This window comes from Carassius auratus, chromosome 34 (genome assembly GCF_003368295.1).
Source record: "Carassius auratus strain Wakin chromosome 34, ASM336829v1, whole genome shotgun sequence".
NCBI lineage: Eukaryota > Metazoa > Chordata > Actinopteri > Cypriniformes > Cyprinidae > Carassius > Carassius auratus.
In genome coordinates this window covers 6,170,621-6,188,026 of record NC_039276.1, presented here as the reverse complement: position 1 = coordinate 6,188,026, position 17,406 = coordinate 6,170,621, and the positions used below count along the sequence as shown (strand labels likewise).

General features: G+C 33.7%; 1 protein-coding gene across 2 annotated transcripts; it reads left to right on the top strand.

The window, feature by feature from the left end:
• The first annotated feature begins 1,854 nt into the window (after window positions 1-1,854).
• On the top strand, window positions 1,855-16,038 carry LOC113053016 (signal transducer and activator of transcription 4-like). 2 transcript variants are annotated; one of them, XM_026217611.1, is made up of 24 exons: window positions 1,855-2,199; window positions 3,089-3,223; window positions 3,408-3,543; window positions 5,829-5,927; window positions 6,234-6,326; window positions 6,451-6,529; window positions 6,613-6,698; window positions 6,964-7,115; window positions 7,581-7,739; window positions 7,907-7,999; window positions 8,092-8,151; window positions 9,161-9,181; window positions 9,409-9,499; window positions 10,316-10,357; window positions 11,155-11,238; window positions 11,898-11,996; window positions 12,183-12,318; window positions 12,492-12,544; window positions 12,638-12,732; window positions 12,958-13,094; window positions 14,916-15,107; window positions 15,294-15,339; window positions 15,458-15,560; window positions 15,732-16,038. In XM_026217611.1, the coding sequence occupies exons 2-24, from the start codon at window positions 3,096-3,098 to the stop codon at window positions 15,744-15,746; spliced, it is 2,199 nt and encodes a 732-aa protein (XP_026073396.1). In that variant the 5' UTR covers window positions 1,855-2,199; window positions 3,089-3,095; the 3' UTR covers window positions 15,747-16,038. The 2 variants fall into 2 exon arrangements, with proteins under 2 accessions (XP_026073396.1, XP_026073395.1); XM_026217610.1 differs by having other exon boundaries at window positions 1,857-2,199; window positions 10,313-10,357.
• The last annotated feature ends 1,368 nt before the right edge of the window (window positions 16,039-17,406 follow it).

The following is a 17,406-nucleotide window of genomic DNA, read 5'->3' as shown; positions in this document are numbered from 1 at the left end:
TATTTAGTTAAATAATCTAAAAATGTCACAGTAAAAATAAAATTTGTTTTAAAGAGAAAACATTAAATTTTACTGTAAAATATGGCACATATACAGAAATTAAACTATTTTTCGTCCTGAAAATGTACATTATATTAGAAATGAAGAAGGTTACACAGACATACAATGGTAAAAAAAAAAAAAGTTTTTACAAGTACTTTTACTCGTATATAAGTCACTAAATGACCTAAGACCGAAATATATTGCAGATATGTTCAATGAATATAAACCTAACAGACCACTCAGATCACTAGGATCGAGTCAGTTAGAAATACCAAGGGTTCACACAAAACAAGGGGAGTCCGCCTTTAGTTACTATGCTGCCCGCAGTTGGAATCAGCTTCCAGAAGAGATCAGATGTGCTAAAACACTAGTCACATTTAAATCTAGACTCAAAACCCATCTGTTTAGCTGTGCATTTATTGAATGAGCACTGTTTTATGTCCGAACTGACTGCACTATATCTTCACTGTTTGTTTTTTTATGTAAAATCATTTTCTAACTGTTTTTAAATTCATTTTAAGTAAATGTTTTAATCATTTTAAAAGTTTTAAAATTGCTTGTTTTATTTTTCTTTCTTCATGATTATTTTACTTTCTTTTATGTAAAGCACTTTGAATTACCATTGTGCACGAAATGTGCTATATAAATAAACTTTAAAATACAGTTAGTTAGGCAACATCACAACGTTTTCACCATTAAAACTGTTTAATGATTCTATGAACAGTTCAATAAGCAACAATAATATTACAATAATATTAGGTCACTTACTTCAAATTAGGTCACTTTTAGATGGAAACAGTGCATCTCACAGCAAACAGATGAGTCATTGCTGATTCTGTGTTTTGTCAAAAGTTTCATTTTATCAAAAAGAGTCAAAGTTTCATAAACATCTGATAAATCTGTCATTTGAACGAATCGTTTGAATGAACGACTCAGTGACTCACTCATTAAATGCCCACCATAATTTCTTGTTTGTATATTAAAACATATTTAAAAGAATCTCATAATATTATTTAACACTGTTGTATTTTTGTGTGTGTCAATGATTGAATTTGATAACGTAATGATAATCACATCATAATTGAATTTATAGATCAAATGTAAGAATTTGAAATGAATCATATTAATATGATTAGTGAGAAAATGTCCTCTATAAAGTAAAAAAAAAGCCCTTGAATAAAATATAAAAAGCACAAAGAATTATGTGTCACAGCTGAAAAAAAAAACACTGATGAGAATAGTGCTTCATAATAATAATAATAATAATAATAATTTGCAAAACAACAACAACAACACACATATACATAGGCTATATAAGGCAAACATATAAAGCAACATGCATGATGTGTATCTGGAACAATGATTAAGTTAACGTTACCTAATGCATTATAAATGGCAATATATACTGAACTTACATATTTTTTATATTTCATGCCAAATTACATTTATGTATGTATTTATGTGTTATGTGTTTTTTAATTATAATTTTAAATGTTGGGGCTGCCGACAACAAAATGACAATATTAAACTATGTTTAAACTGTTACTGTAAATATACTACAATATGGAAAAATCTTTGAAAGATTGCTATCAAAGAGCACGCCTCAAGTGCTAGACAGTGTTGTGTCATCTGTGTTATCAGCAGGCTATGTGTAACACGTATCTTTTAATGCCATCATTGCAGAGAGTGGTGAGTACATAAATCTAATAAAATGCATACTCCATTCTAAACTCACAAGATGTGAGTCAGACAGACGCGGTCAATATAAAATACCCTGTGAACACGCTTGAGATCATTTAGGGGAGTTTCCCTTGTAGTTTTTTTTTTCTGCCGCGGCGTTTCCGTGTTCGCGAAGTGCTCAACATTTCCTTGAAGAACCCACCTGTTTACCCGTTCAGTCCAGATCGCTGGATAAGACAGTTGACATTCATGCCTGAAAGGGCGTCATTCATGAGAGGAAACGGGACCGTGCACGCATCTCCAGACTTCTAGGAACATTTGAAGCGCGTCTCGCCGGATAGCGTCTGCAGTCTGAGGGCAAGACTCTTGAGGAACTGCGTCTGGTTAAACGCGTGGCTGCTGGTTACCCTGAAACATCAGGTTTAGCAGGTGCATTGTGTGAACTTCTCGTGAGTGTCATCCTCGTAAGAGCAGCAGGTAAATCTTTGGACTTTAGTTTCAGTTTTAATTATTACAATACATTACATATTGGCATTTGTATTCGAGTTGTTTGTTAAAGTCTGATTTCTAAACCGTAGCCTATGTGGTGCGTTGTAATGTTTATTATGTTTATATGAAAGCTAAAACATAGTGGAGATTGGGAAACTTTGTAACGCATTGTTTTTTTTTTTTTTTTTTTTTTTACACCGTCTCAGACTTTAATATAATACTCCCATGTGTGTCTAAAACACATTAAAATAGTTTATAAACATAACAGACATAAAATAGATTTTACATTTTGTGCATTAATTCATTGTGGTGATCTTATGTCACAATAAAGTTCACAATCATGTTAGAATCATCCCAAAAACTTTTGACAGATGCTTCTATCCAAAGCAACATACATTGCATTCAAGGTCGGTTCAGGTCATGCATTCCCTTAGAGGTGAACCCTTGTTGCTCAACCCTTAATTTACAATTTAACATTTAGTAAACATATAGGAAATCATTAAATTTATAACAGCAAATAAAATAGGAACAGGGTACTACTGTATAATAATCTATAATGTTTTTAGAATTATTAGTAGATACTGTTGTTTTTTTTTTCATGCAGAAATAGATCACATGATAATAACAAATCAATTGAGTTTGAAGGCAAAAAGTCTTATACAACCTCTAATGTCACCTCAAGAGTTTGATGGTCATGTTTGATAGTGGTTTCAGCCCATAGCTTATTTCTTGGTTACACTATTGGTGTCAAAACACTTCTTGATTTCTCAAGAAGTTATTGTTGCCATTGATTTGATATATTTACAGTATAGTTTTCGTGTATTTCATATATTGCATAACATTCATTGTATTTTAAACATTGCATTTTTCGTCCCAGTACCACTATGAGTCAATGGAAACAAATCCAGCAACTGGATATTAAGTTCCTCGAACAGGTGGACTATTTTTATGATGACAACTTTCCAATGGAGCTGAGGCAGGTGATGGCCAGCTGGATTGAAAGCCAGGACTGGTATGTGGCTATTTTCAATCTGTATTAAATCACATTTTGAATTTCCAGCCAGATAAAAACACAACATCCACCCAAAAATATTCTGTGGTTCATAATATGTGCATTTGTATTATGCATTTGTAACACAACTCTAATGTATAAGGGAATGCATCTTTCTGAAGCATCTTTGTCCTCATCACCTCAGGGAAACAGCTTCAAACCATGAATCTATGGCTACTGTACTCTTCAATAACTTCCTCATTCAACTGGAGAGGCAGTGTTCTCAGGAGCAGAACTTTCTTCACAGACACAACCTGAAGAGAATATTTCATCAGATACAGGTAACAGACGCCCTCCTGTTACTTCCACAGATCTTGTGCGTTAGAGCCATATCCACATTGTATAAAATTATGTTTCACATCTGTGAAAAAACAACAACAAAGATTACTGGAGTACATTTTACAAGAAAATACTATTTAATTCATATACTTCAATATTTCATGTTTACTTCAGTGTGTTACTTGCCATAATTAATTGTGAATTTTGCTAGCAATTTTCTGAGTGAAAAATGTTTCTACACCAAATACTTGTCAGTGTAGTTATGAAAACATTTTTTTCTTGCACACTGAACGATTGTTGCCTATCAAAAGCATAGTTTCATTTAGTGATGCCTCCGTGCCTATATTTACACCCTCTCTGAAACAAGAAGTGAGAGGAAAGTGAATGACTTTACTTTATTATTTATTTAACAAATGCATGCTCTTATTTCCTATAAACACTAAACAGGAAATGATCTAATATTTACTGTAATAGTCAACAGGCTAATTACATAGAATATCTGTTGTGATTCATAACTCTGTGACAACAATGTCAATTATTTTAAGTGCGTGTTTGGTTGTCAACGGAAGCTTGTGTAGCCAGGTGTGGTTTTTGTTAACTTTTCAATGACTTCAGTGGAAACAGTCCTAACCAATATTTAGCACCTTAGGTCACTTACCTCACATTATTAAACAGTCTATAAGCAATGGCTGCCATGTACACTACAGTAACATACCATTTCGATGTGTTATATGTAGTTACAGTAGTGTGCATTCCTACAGTCTTGAAAATTTCTTTAGTAGGCAGACAACAAGAAAATGAGAATCCAGGATGTCGAAGAACCTAAATTCACTGACAAAAGCTGACTGGCAAAACACTCAGTGTAGTTTCAGACTGCTGAACGCATTTCTTTCATTTATGGATTATTTTCATGAGTAGGTGCTGTGGGGATTTCTCACTATATCAATGTGAAAAAAAAAAACTTCCACAGAAGAATCAAATGTCAGGGGTTTCGCTTGTTTAAAAAAAATGACATCTGTCTGTAGCTGGTGTTGTATGCCACCCGCAAAAAAAACAAAATGACAGAGCACAGCGTGGGGGAGACCATTTTTTTTTCACATAGACTGTATTTAGGACAGATGCAAAAAAATATATTTTCGTTCTTGCGTCATTTATTTTGTTTTGAAAAACCCTATGGAAATATCAGTCAATATTGCATGGGGGGAAAAAACGACTGGACGAAACGCCCACAATATTGTTTTGTCTAACATTAAAGTTCAAATGAACTTAGCAGATGATTGTTATTTTCCGTAAACTCCTGTAGGAATATCAAAACCTTGATCTCTGTGCACTTGAAGGGAAAATTACTCAAAAATGAAAGTGCACTCTCCTAAAGCCAAATGCATGATTATATGCTCTCAGATCATATTTGTATCATCATTATATGATTTCAGAACATCAAACCTGCTAAATTTTAAAGTTTGGACTAGCTATTCCTTTATAGAAACAAAACAGATCTCCAAAACGTAATGCGTGAGATTTTAACCCTCAAGTGTTTTGTTTACATCAATGGTTATTTGCTTGAACTTTCACTTTCCAAGGTTACTTCACTCCTTGTACTGAGACATTCCTCGTAAAGCATGATTCCTGTAAATGGTGATGAGTTTTAACTTGTCAGGCATGTTCAGGGTACTCTCACTGTGTGTATACATACTATGTATATATATATATATATATATATATATATATATATATATATATATATATACAGTGCACAGCATAAATGAGTACACCCTCTCTTAAACTTAACAAATGCAGCAATTACTCCTTACTTAGAAGACATGTTAGGGTTCTTTGGAGATATAATGTTTGAACAAGCCTGCTTGATCAATTACCAAACAAGAATGCCAAAATTGTTCAGCAAAATAAGATTTTCTTATCAAAGTGATCCAATTTTGTGTTGCAAAATTCAAATTCAAATTACTGAATAAAACAAGAACAAAAAAAAGGTTTAAGTTTTTTTTTTTTTTGATCAACAGGAAAGTATATTGAACCAAAATTTAAAAGCCAAGTAATTTCCAGGCAATTAAAATTGTTATATAGCCCATTGAATCATACTCATACTTAATACACTCTGCTTCTTAATACAGTCCACTCTGCTTACCTCTTTTTCTTACTCCTTTCTACTGCTTTTCACACATACTGTGAAACAACCTTCAAGCTGAACAGATTTATTTTCACCAGTGTACTTTGAGATGTGACTAGATATTGACATCAGTCTGTAAATGCTGTTGCTTAACACTTTCAGGGAAAATACAAGGCGGATCCTCTGCAAATGGCCACTGTCATCTGTAACTCCCTGAGGGAAGAAAGACGCATCTTATCTACAGCCAGCATGGAGGAACAGGTACTGCCAAGACACTCAGGACAAACAGCATGCGAAAACCACAAATACCCAATGCAACTATGTTGTTAACCAAGCTTCAGAGTATTGCAGCGTACTCACATATTACAGTATACCAGTGTGGGATCCAAAAGGTGCTTCAGTGTGACCTAGTAAACATGGCCAATATTACAAATGCACTTATTCAATTTGTGACCGACTGTTGAACAATACATTTTTGATTTATTTCATGTTGTCATGCTTAGGATGTATACATTTACTTTACATTTAAATCTTCTATTTTCCATGTTTCCATTTCATTAATGGCAGGGGCCACTGGAGAAGTCAATGCAAAGCTCAGCCGCCTTGGAGAAGCAGAAAGTTCTTGACAACAAAGTGGCAATCATAAGAAGCAGCGTTCAGGTAATTTACCTCCAGTATTGCTTTCCATTAGCACAGCTGTCGGGGTTTCAATTTTATGCATTTTTTAGATTTCATTTCTTATGAAAATGTCCAGTGTGTCATTATTTCTTCATGCGTTTTTCAGATGCTGGACCAGGCTGTGAAGTATCTTGAGGACATGCAGGACGATTTTGACTTTCGCTACAAAACACTCCAACTTCGAGGTGAGCCTTTGACATAAAGCAAATAATTGAATATGAGCATATAAGAGAGTTTTTTTTTTTAATCTTCCTCTGATATCCTGTAGATCCAGTTGATAGAAATTCTTTATCCATGAAGCAAGAAGTCACTACACTTCAGGAAATACTGAACCGCTTGGATTTTAAAAGAAAGGCAAGTGTATTTTACACTGACATTACTATTTTTTTAATAGTTTTACATTTTTAATTTTTTTCTCTTTTGTAAAAGGTTTTGTTTACGTAGATTGTATTCTACTTTTTGAACTACCCTGGGAACTTCCTGCCTCAGATAGGTGGCTTTGAGTGGTTTTCACACATCTTTGGTACATTTCACTCAGGTGTGTGATGCCACTATATATGTTGTGGTTGGAAGATCATTATTAACCACTATATGTGTGCACTTTGTTTTACCTTTGCAGGAGATTTTGTCAAAGATTTCAGATGTTATAAAGGAAATTGATGCCCTGATTTCGTCCCAGCTCAACCCTGAACTTAAGGAATGGAAACGGAGGCAACAGATCGCCTGCATCGGAGGACCGGTTCTGATAGGACTGGACCAGCTCCAGAACTGGTATAACCCTTCATAACATATTCAGAAATCATGCATGTAACTTAATTTGAGAATCCTAACAAATGTATTACAGTTTCCGCAAAAAAAGCTTTCAGCATTGATCATAAGAAATGTTTCTTGGGTACCAAATATTAAAAATGATTTCTGAAAGAATCATGTGACACTGAAGACTGGAGTAATAAAACAATTAAAACATATATTAACATAGAAAATTTAATTGCAACAATATTTCACAATATGACTAATATTTTACTATATTTTATATTACTGTATTTCTGGTCAAATAAATGCAGACTTGGTGAGCATAAAAGATGTCTTTCAGAAAAATGTAAAAAGTCTTACCAACCCAAAACCTTTGAAGAGTGTTGGTCTTTCAAGGTGGTTGCTAATGCTTTCGGAATGGTTGCTTTTGAGGTTGCAATTGTTAAAATTTTAATCAATTTTCATGTGAAATCGATTTTATAGGTTTACCCTGACAGCCCAGAGTCTTTTCCAGATTAAAAGACAGCTAGACAAACTGGGCGAGCTGATCCTAAAAGTCACTTACGAGAGTGATCCAATCCCTCTCCAGAAACCTCAGATGGAGGAGCAAGTCAAATACCTCATCTATCATCTCATTAAAAGGTAACATTTAGGGATTTTCTGTGATTTGTGAACAATTAAGGCACAACAGCTCACTTTGTGTGGCTTTAAGTGCCGGAAATACATGAAACTCAAAGAATGCAACACAATGTAAAGGCTGTGCTGGGTGACCAGGGAACCTGGATAATCTGTCTTGGTCATGTCTGCAGCTCATTTGTGGTGGAGAAGCAGCCCTGTATGCCTACACACCCCCAGAAACCTCTTATCATCAAAACACAGGTGCAGTTTACCACCAAGGTCAGGTATGAACCACAGCCTCCTCCAAACGCTTCATGTAAACAAGTCTGATTTCACAAGGCACTTCATTTCATTGCACTTTTAATTTTTTTTTTAGATTACTGGTTAAATTACCTGAGGTGGATTATCAACTCAAAGTCAAGACAACATTTGATAAGTATGTTCCCTGAATCATGTCTACATTCCATCTTTATAACCTAGGTCATTCATGTTATGCAATATATTTGCAATATTAACAATAGTGTGCAATACATATATTGACTTAATAAAAAGAAATATACCTTTGATGTAATGGAGCAGACAAGTATGATCTGATTGTTAAAACATATTAATTACAACTTGTTTACTTACAAAATGGCAAATTTAAGAGTGTGGATCATAAAAAGATTGAAAAAAAAAAGTTAATATAGATAGATTTTTTTTTTTAAATGTCTAGATATTATACCAATTATTACTATTATTATTATTAGAAAGAGAAAAACAAACTAATCCCACAGTACACCACATAAAATTCATCATAATGTTTACTGATGTTGTGCTGTTGTTTCCCTACCACACATGATGTCACTTCCCGCTAGAAAATGTCAATGAACTTGCTTTTGTCCAAGTAAAATCTAAAATGCATTTGTTAAACAGAATTTTTTTTATATATCTCGTTGATGTCTAATTTCGTTTAGTAATATCAAGTCCAAGTTTTGACTCAGATGTTGATGAAGCTATGTTGAATCTATGTTGAGACCAGTTAAATAATATTACAGGAAAAATCTGTAATATAATACATAAACCCCATTTTGATTATTATAGATAAATAAATAAATAAATAAATAAACAACTAAAATATTTCTTAGACATTAATGCAATATGCACTCAATCTTAATTAAAAGTAGTAAAATTATAGAAAATTAATAATAATAATCTCTAATATGAATTCCATTTTTACAATTGTAAATATGTATTACGGCATTCATGATAGGGATGTGAAGACACCGCACAACTAGGAATGACCCAACTGTGATTATGGCAATAATAATTAATATCATTCTCACATTTACATGCAAGCTTTTGTTTTCATTGTTCACGAGCCATGCAAGCAGTATTTGTGTCACAGGTGCATTTAGCCCAACATGACCGTGTTTTTCTACTCTTTTCTATTTTTGTGTGTGCAGAGACCTTCCTCCAGGCAAAGTGTGAGTGCACTCAACCTCAAACAGAAGAACCAACTTCCTGTTGTTTATTTAGGCCAAATCTCAATATGAGTTTTTTCAGCTAAGTGTGTGGGGGAGGGGGACAGCAGTGTTTTACAAGCTCATTTCTATTTAAATTCTACATAGCATGTGACTGTAATCTACAGTACAGTGGAAGTTGTGACCAAACAGAAAATATCAAAACTAACATTGCTGATATGTCCTTGTAGGAACAGACAGTTCTTCATCCACACCCACAACACCAAAGTGATGGATGTTGAGGAGTCGACTGGATGTCTTTCTGTAGAGTTCAGGCATCTGGTACTTCACTCTGAATTCTAGCATTATTCAAGAGCAATACTGTTACTAAGGCTTTGGTGTTAAATATATTTAAAAGAGTTCACCCACTGTAGGAAAATTAATTAGTCATTACTCACCCTCATGTTGCTCCAAACCCACATTCTGTTATTTTTCCATGGAACATAAAAGAAAAAACATTAAAGTTTTATTTTTTTCCATTCAAGGACAGTTGGTAATGACCATTGCTCCAAAAAGTGAAAAACTTACTCTTTTTCTCACATAAAGTTATTAAATGTCAGAAGACTTGGAATATTTTAGTACATTGTGTGTGTGTGTGTGTGTGTGGGGGGGGGGGGGGGGGGGGGTGGGTGTAAGCATGTTTATGTGGTTTATGAGGATACAAATTTGTATAATGACATGGTTATGACTTACGTATTACAATGAGAAGGTGATTTATGAGGACATTTTCAGTGTCCCTGTAATTAATTTTTAAATATCATTTATTCCCGTAATTTATCATTAAAAATCAATATCATTATAAATCATTCAGAATTAGTATTTTTGAAAAATGCACAAATGTTCCTGTGAGGAGTAGGTTTAGGTGTAGGGTTGGGGTAGGGCCATAGAATATACAGTTTGTACAGAATAAAAACCATTACGCCAATGGAGAGTCCCCATAAACCATATATACCATCTGTGTGTGATAACTATGAATTGTTGTTAGAATGAGCCGTGTGAAAATGAACATGAGGGTCAGTAAAAAGCAGTTTCATTTTGGGTGAACTATCCCTTTAAGAGAGGGAAGCTATTTTATGAAATCGTTGTGTTTTGCAGCAGCTGAAAGAGAGAAAGTGTCCTACTGGAGGAAAAGGAAATGAGGTAAGACTGCATTATTTCTAATATCTGCTGCTTACTTCACAGGTGTACAGTGGGGATCGAAAGTTTGGGCACCTTTGCAGAATCTGTGAAAATGCGAGTAATTTTCAAAAAATAAGAGAGATCATACTAAATGCATGTTATATTTTATTTAGTACTGTCCTGAGTAAGATATTGTACATAAAACATTTAGTCCACAAGACAAAAAAAAAATGCTGAAATTATTAAAATAACCCCACTCAAAAGTTATGATCCTCGACTGTCTTTCTGTTTTGTGATGGTTGTGCATGAGTCCCTTGTTTGTTCTGAACAGTTAAACTGAGCAGCGTTCTTCAGAAAAATATTTAAAGTCCTGCAGATTCTTCAGTTTTCCAGCATCTTTGCATATTTGAACCCTTTCAAGCAGTGACTGTATGATTTTGAGATGCACCTTATCACACTGAGGACATTTGAGGCACTCAAACACAACTATTTAAAAAGATTCAAATATTCAATGATGCTCCAGAAGGAAACAAGATAATTTCACTTTCATCTTACTCAGGACAGTACTAAATAAAAAATAACATGCATTTAGTATGATCTCTGTTATTTTTTGAAAATTACTCATATTTTCACAGATTCTGCAAGGGGTGCCCAAACTTTGGAGCCCCACTGTATCTTTAAAAGGCCTGTGCCATGGCTCGAGTCTGGTTACATGATTACATGTTGTTTGGAATACATCATCTCGCCAACAGAGGGCAGCCTCACACAGTATATGTTTGATTTTGTATTGACGTAATAATAATGTGTCTGTGTTGCAGGGTCCCCTGTCAGTAACAGAGGAGTTACATTCTCTTAATTTTGAGGCCATGCTGATGTTACAGGGCCTGGATATAGATCTTGAGGTAAGTTTAAGTGTATAATTTTAATATATTAATATATATATATATATATATATATATATCAAATACTGTATACTAATTACCATATGTAACTTTATATAATCAAAAGCATATTTAAAGCTTTATTGAAAATTCATATATATTTTTGTTTATAATATGTATAAACATTATAGATGATTTTCAATGCAGCTTTATATATGTTTACCAATATGGCATTTATTTGATGATAAAATACAGTAAAAACAGTAAGATTATAAAATATTATTAGAATGTAAATGAAATAAAAATAATTGTTTTCTATTTTAACATATCTTAAAATGTAGTTTATTACTGTGATGGTAAAGCTGAATCTTCAGCGGTTCTTATTAAAATCATTTTAACATGCTGATTCAGTGATGTTTGATTTTTTTTTCTTCTTTTTTAGTAAAAATTCCTGATAACTGTTGTTGTAACATTTTTGTAGAAACTGCTATACGTGTTTCCCCTCAGGATTCTTTGAATAGAAAGCTGAAAAGAACAGATTTATTTGAAATATAATTTCTATAAAACATTGGGCTTCAGTCTTTCCCCAGCTTAATGCCGTGCAAAATGTTTCCCATCAGACCCAATGTTCTTTACTTCTTTACTTTACTTAATACTTTTGTATTTTTGTTTCTGTGCAGACTTGCTCCCTGCCCCTGGTGGTCATCTCCAATGTCAGTCAGCTTCCAGGGGGCTGGGCCTCCGTCATGTGGTACAACCTTCTAACAGACGACCCCAAGGTGAGCTTCTGATGCAGATGCAAAGAATGGACGTCTAGCTTATAGTGTCCATTTTATAGTTTGCAGTACTTGGTAGAAACATGCTTATTGTCTGCATTTGATCTACTCATGTATTATATGACTACTATAACTAGAGGTGGCAAGGCTTGTCATACAGTATTATTTAAACTTCTCTGATATGTTTAGAACCTTGGATTCTTCAGTAACCCTTTGCGGGCAAGTTGGAGTCAACTCTCAGAGGTACTCAGCTGGCAGTTCTCAAGTTTTGCAGGCCGAGGACTCAACAAGGAGCAGCTTAACATGCTGGGAGATAAACTCCTGGGTATGTTTTCTACAAACTTGTTGGCATATGTGACATTAAAGAATATTTCCGTCATTGTCTGCTGCATTCCACTGTATGTTTGATTTCTCTAATGATGTTTCATAAACATAGCACAGTTTCTTGTGAACGTATTTAGCCTTCAGCTAAACAGTGTTTTCTAATTGTTTCTGAAGGTCAGCATGCTTCTTATAATGACTGCCAGGTTTCTTGGTCCAAGTTCTGGAAGGTAAAATAAAAAAGAAAAAAAAATAGTATATGATCTTGCTATTCTTGAACTGTAACAATTTAAATTTTTCTTCTGTTTTTCTGTTGGTCTCAGGAAAACATTCCTGGCAAGTCATTTAGTTTTTGGCTGTGGCTGGACTCGATCCTGGACCTTATTAAGAAACATTTACTTCCTGTTTGGATTGATGGGTCAGTGACCTTGTCATGGCATTCACATGCATGATAAATATAAATAATTAACACATATTAACTCTGTTATTCTGATAAGCATGTTATAAAAAAGCATGTAGTCTATCTTTATTTGATGTTTTATCAGTATATTTATAATTGAGATTTCTCTTGATCTGCCATGCTGAATTGAGTTTTTGCTTGTTTTCTGCTTCTCAATGGATTCTGCTATTTTTTGTTTCTCAGTTACATAATGGGGTTTGTGAGTAAAGAGATGGAGCGTGCCTTACTGAAGGAGAAGGAGCCAGGGACATTCCTGCTACGCTTTAGTGAAAGTCACCTTGGAGGAATCACCTTCACCTGGGTTGAGCAGGATGAAAATGGTTTGTCTAATACATTGGTTCCCAAACTTTTTCAACTCGTGGCCCACACAACCAAACATATATGTTTGCGCGGCCCACTGCAAAAAAATTAACTGCCCCTGCTATTGTTGGGTTAATAACTTAGTACTCAGAAGCTAGTTTGTTAACTGTCTTATTGAACGAACTGGCAATGAACAGAAAATAACTCGGGCTGGCACCGCTTAGCAAAATGGGAAAACCAGATCCAGACAGAGCTCGGCAGCGTGTAGACAGTCAGCGGAGCAAGCAGTCAGGAGGGAACATGTTGACAGCCATTTATGCATGTTTGAATTTGTTGTTCTGTAGCATATGCAGCAAAAATATCTAAGATAAATTGGCGGTTTAATCTTAAACCAGTCAGCGAGTTGGAACAGTGGAAGCATGGTTACAGTTAAATTTTTTGTTTGTTATTTAATTATATACATGAAATGATGTTATTATGTTATGACTTAGACATTTTTACATTTATAAAACAATATTATTATTTATTATTAATTGGCGGCCCACCTGCAATACCATCGCAGCCCACATTTTGAAAACCACTGGTCTAATATATGTTATCAGGATTTAACGGAATAGTTCAGCAATAAATGAAAATTCAGAATGCCGTCAGAATGAGAGACCAAGCAGCTAATAAAAACATCACAGTAATCCACACCGCTCCAGTCCTGTGAATTAATGTCTTTTGAAGTGAAAAATTATATTATTTATTTTCTTTTTTTTTCCGTATGTTGAGAGAATTTCATTATATTAATGAATATTTATGCAATAATTATGATAAATAAATTCTCATAGAAATAATAATAAAAAATCTAATATTTTATATTACTTTTGAAATTATGGAAGTATTTCATGATAAAATGCAAACAATAAAACAAAAAAAATTGAAGGCAGATTAGTGACATCTGGTGGGAGTAAAAGAAGAAAATCATCTGACATTCTTATTTAGATTCTTATACAGCTCTGTGTAAAAGTCTGTAGCTCCATTTGACTGTTTTTGCTTGTTAAAGGTTGATCTGTTCATATTTCTCCCCTGATATAAACACTGGAGGAAGTATTATTATGAATAGAGGAATCATATTTTAGTGGGAAGCAGCATCTTAATGATGGATTTGTTTCATGCAACGAACATGCAGCTTTTCACTTCATGAAACATTAATTCATGTACTGGAGTCGTGTGGATAACCTTTGTATTATTGTGATGTTTTTATCAGCTTTATGGACTCTCATTTTGACGGCAACCATTCACTGCAGAAATGAACACTAAATTTCTTCAAATCTGTTCCAATGAAACAAATTAATCTCCGTCTTGGTTGGCCTGAGGGTGGGGAAATTGTCTGGGTGAACTATTCCTTTAAGAATAACATTCCCAGTACAGTCGAATGTAGGAGACATTATGTTACAGGTGTCCAATTGTAAAACAAAAAAAAAAACATAAGAATCCTAACAAGGTCTTCTATGGAGTGAATGGTTGAAATCTTCTGAAAGCACAGGTTAAAGGTTTTAAAGTTAAGGAACTCTTGCCAGGTTAAGCAATTACTGTCATTTCCACACTGAGACAATGTCTTGTGTTTGCTGAGGGAAATTCCAGCCTGGAGATATTCCAAAATTTAGCAGATGCCGTTTATCCTTTTATAGATAGTTTTTTGTTTTCTTATTTTCAGTGTGCATTGGAGAGTTTTAATTGTTTAGAATGAATAATGCCTGAGGAAAACATTAGCACTTGGTGCATTTTTTTAAATTTGTCTTTATTGTATTAAATATGCTGTTAAATAATCTTAAGCATATGTATTCTGCCTACAGGAGACCCAAAGTTCATCTCTGTAGAGCCGTACACGAAAAACCGCCTCAATGCCTTGCCCATTGCTGATATAATACGGGACTATAAGGTCATTGCAGATGGTGTTGTCCCAGAGAATCCTTTGAAGTTCCTCTATCCTGACATCCCGAAGGATGAGGCTTTTGGGAAACATTATAACAGCCAGCAAAACAAAGGTTAGATGTCTATAAATGTATCAGATTTTTTTTTTTTTATATTTTAGCTGTGCCCCATATTTTATTTACACACCTGTTTTTTTTTTTTTCAGGCCATACTTTTTTTTGGGGGGGGGGTGGGGCGTGCAGGATTATAAATATCATATGCTAAAATGCTTTATTGTTGTTGTTTTATATCCTTCACAGTTTGTCCTTACATTCAGACACAGTTAGTTCCAATTTCCCATCGGAAGTGAGTGTTTTAATTTCTTTCACAACCAGATTTAATTTTGTAATTTGTTTCTTCCCTGTGTTGCATGATTGTATGAACTAAAAAAAAATTCTCTCTCTTCAATGTCCTCAATTCTCAGTGGTCCAGTCCAGAATGCATGTTCCTCTCCTGAACCCCCCATGTCTCCTGGAATGTTTGAAATTATCACCCAGCACCTCAGTCCCTTTGAGTTTGAAAGCGCTGTAAGTAACATTTTTAACACATTTTAAAGCTTGCTATGATGCTGCCAAGTGATGATCGTCCATCATGATTTGAGAATAATCCAAAAAGCATATTATACTTCATTAAAAGCAAGAACATCTGACATGAACTAACCAGAAAATGACTTTTTTTTTTTCTTGTTTACATTGCAGATGAGTTCACCCTAGAAAGGGCAACAGCCACATTTCATTTGGATCCAAGATTATAGATGGATTCAAAGATTTTCATCTGTTTATTTTAGCTTCTTTTGCTGTTCTTCACTTTTCTGGCTCTATTCTGTTACAATGCATAATGTCTTTATTTTCATTTGTTGACAGAGACTGTATGTATATTCAAAATACTGTCAGTATGACGATGTATCATATGTATTATTAATGTCATAATTCTAAATTGCAGCAATTTATTTCTTATTTACAATAAATTACTTGTCTCATCTACCTGTAAAATTCAGATTTGCCCAAACCTTAATCTGTCTTAATTTTATAACCATTTTACTCTTTATGTATATATATATATATATATATATATATATATATATATATATATATATATATATATATATATGTATTTTTTTTATTAAGAATTTCATGGTTTATCTATGGTATTATTATTATTAATAGTAGTAATAAAATAGTAAAAATAAAATGCAATATATTGGCACATTGAGTAGGAATTGTGGTTGTTCACATTATGAGGATGGAAATGTTGTTGAGTGGGCGGCAGCCAGCATGTTACATGTAACATGGGAAAAGTTTTCACCCACATTCTTCCTATCAGCATATGTGAAGTTTTTGCAGGGTAGGATCCAGTAATTTAGAGCTAGAAGTAAGAATCTAATCATGATGTCCTTTATAGTATGTAGATATTAACCTTTATAAACAGAAAACTCCCATTAAAGTTTGTGACTAGATGCACTGTGCCTGCAATATGATTTATGTCAATTAAACATCTATTTTTTAAACACCTGTCTGAAAACACTTTTACACTTCACTTCATGTTTTTTAGTTGCAAATATGGCATGCAAGATATGACAGTAAGTCTTTTTTGCATTTCTGCAACTAAGAATGCTAACAATTTGACATCTACTTCATTCACTTTGGTTTGTCATGCCGGTGTGTGGAAAAAAATAATGACGTCAAAATGTCAAACAAAACTGCTAAGAGAACTATGAATCGTAATTCAAGTTTATTTGTATAGCTCTTTAATTAAGATTAAGTCAAATTAAGTTTCTACATTATTTAATTATAAGGTGATTTTAAGTTAAATTGAGTTTTGTTTCTTAAAAAATTTAGACAATACTATGCAACTCATTTTTATGTCCCTGTCAAATGTTTTAATATATGAGATAAAGTATTAAATTCACAATTTAAAAGTAGAAATCATATTAGCTTTTATCTTAATATACTAATTAAAGTGAAAATTTGCTCCAAATTTTGTTCTTGTAACACACTGTAACACACAGAACTAACTTAAAGTGCATAAACATATTTAATTAAAACAAATTCACAAAATAATGTTCTTTTTAGCATCAATGGAATTCACAGAACAACATTTACATATACGTAACAAACATTTTGTTTCATTCCTCCTGCCAGAGGCAGTGCTTAAGGACTTGTGGATGACATGAAGAATGTCACTCACCTGAAAAAATTTAAGGTTGCTCCTGGAAAATTGTGGAACTGACAGCATGAGTGGCAACCAACCCATACATAACTTGTTAATGAACAAAGCATGAAACTCAGTTATGTTCAGCAGAAGCAACTGTAAACTAAAAAAATGTTTTTAAAGATATCCATTTCAGTTTAGCTGTCTGCAAAGGCTCAAATG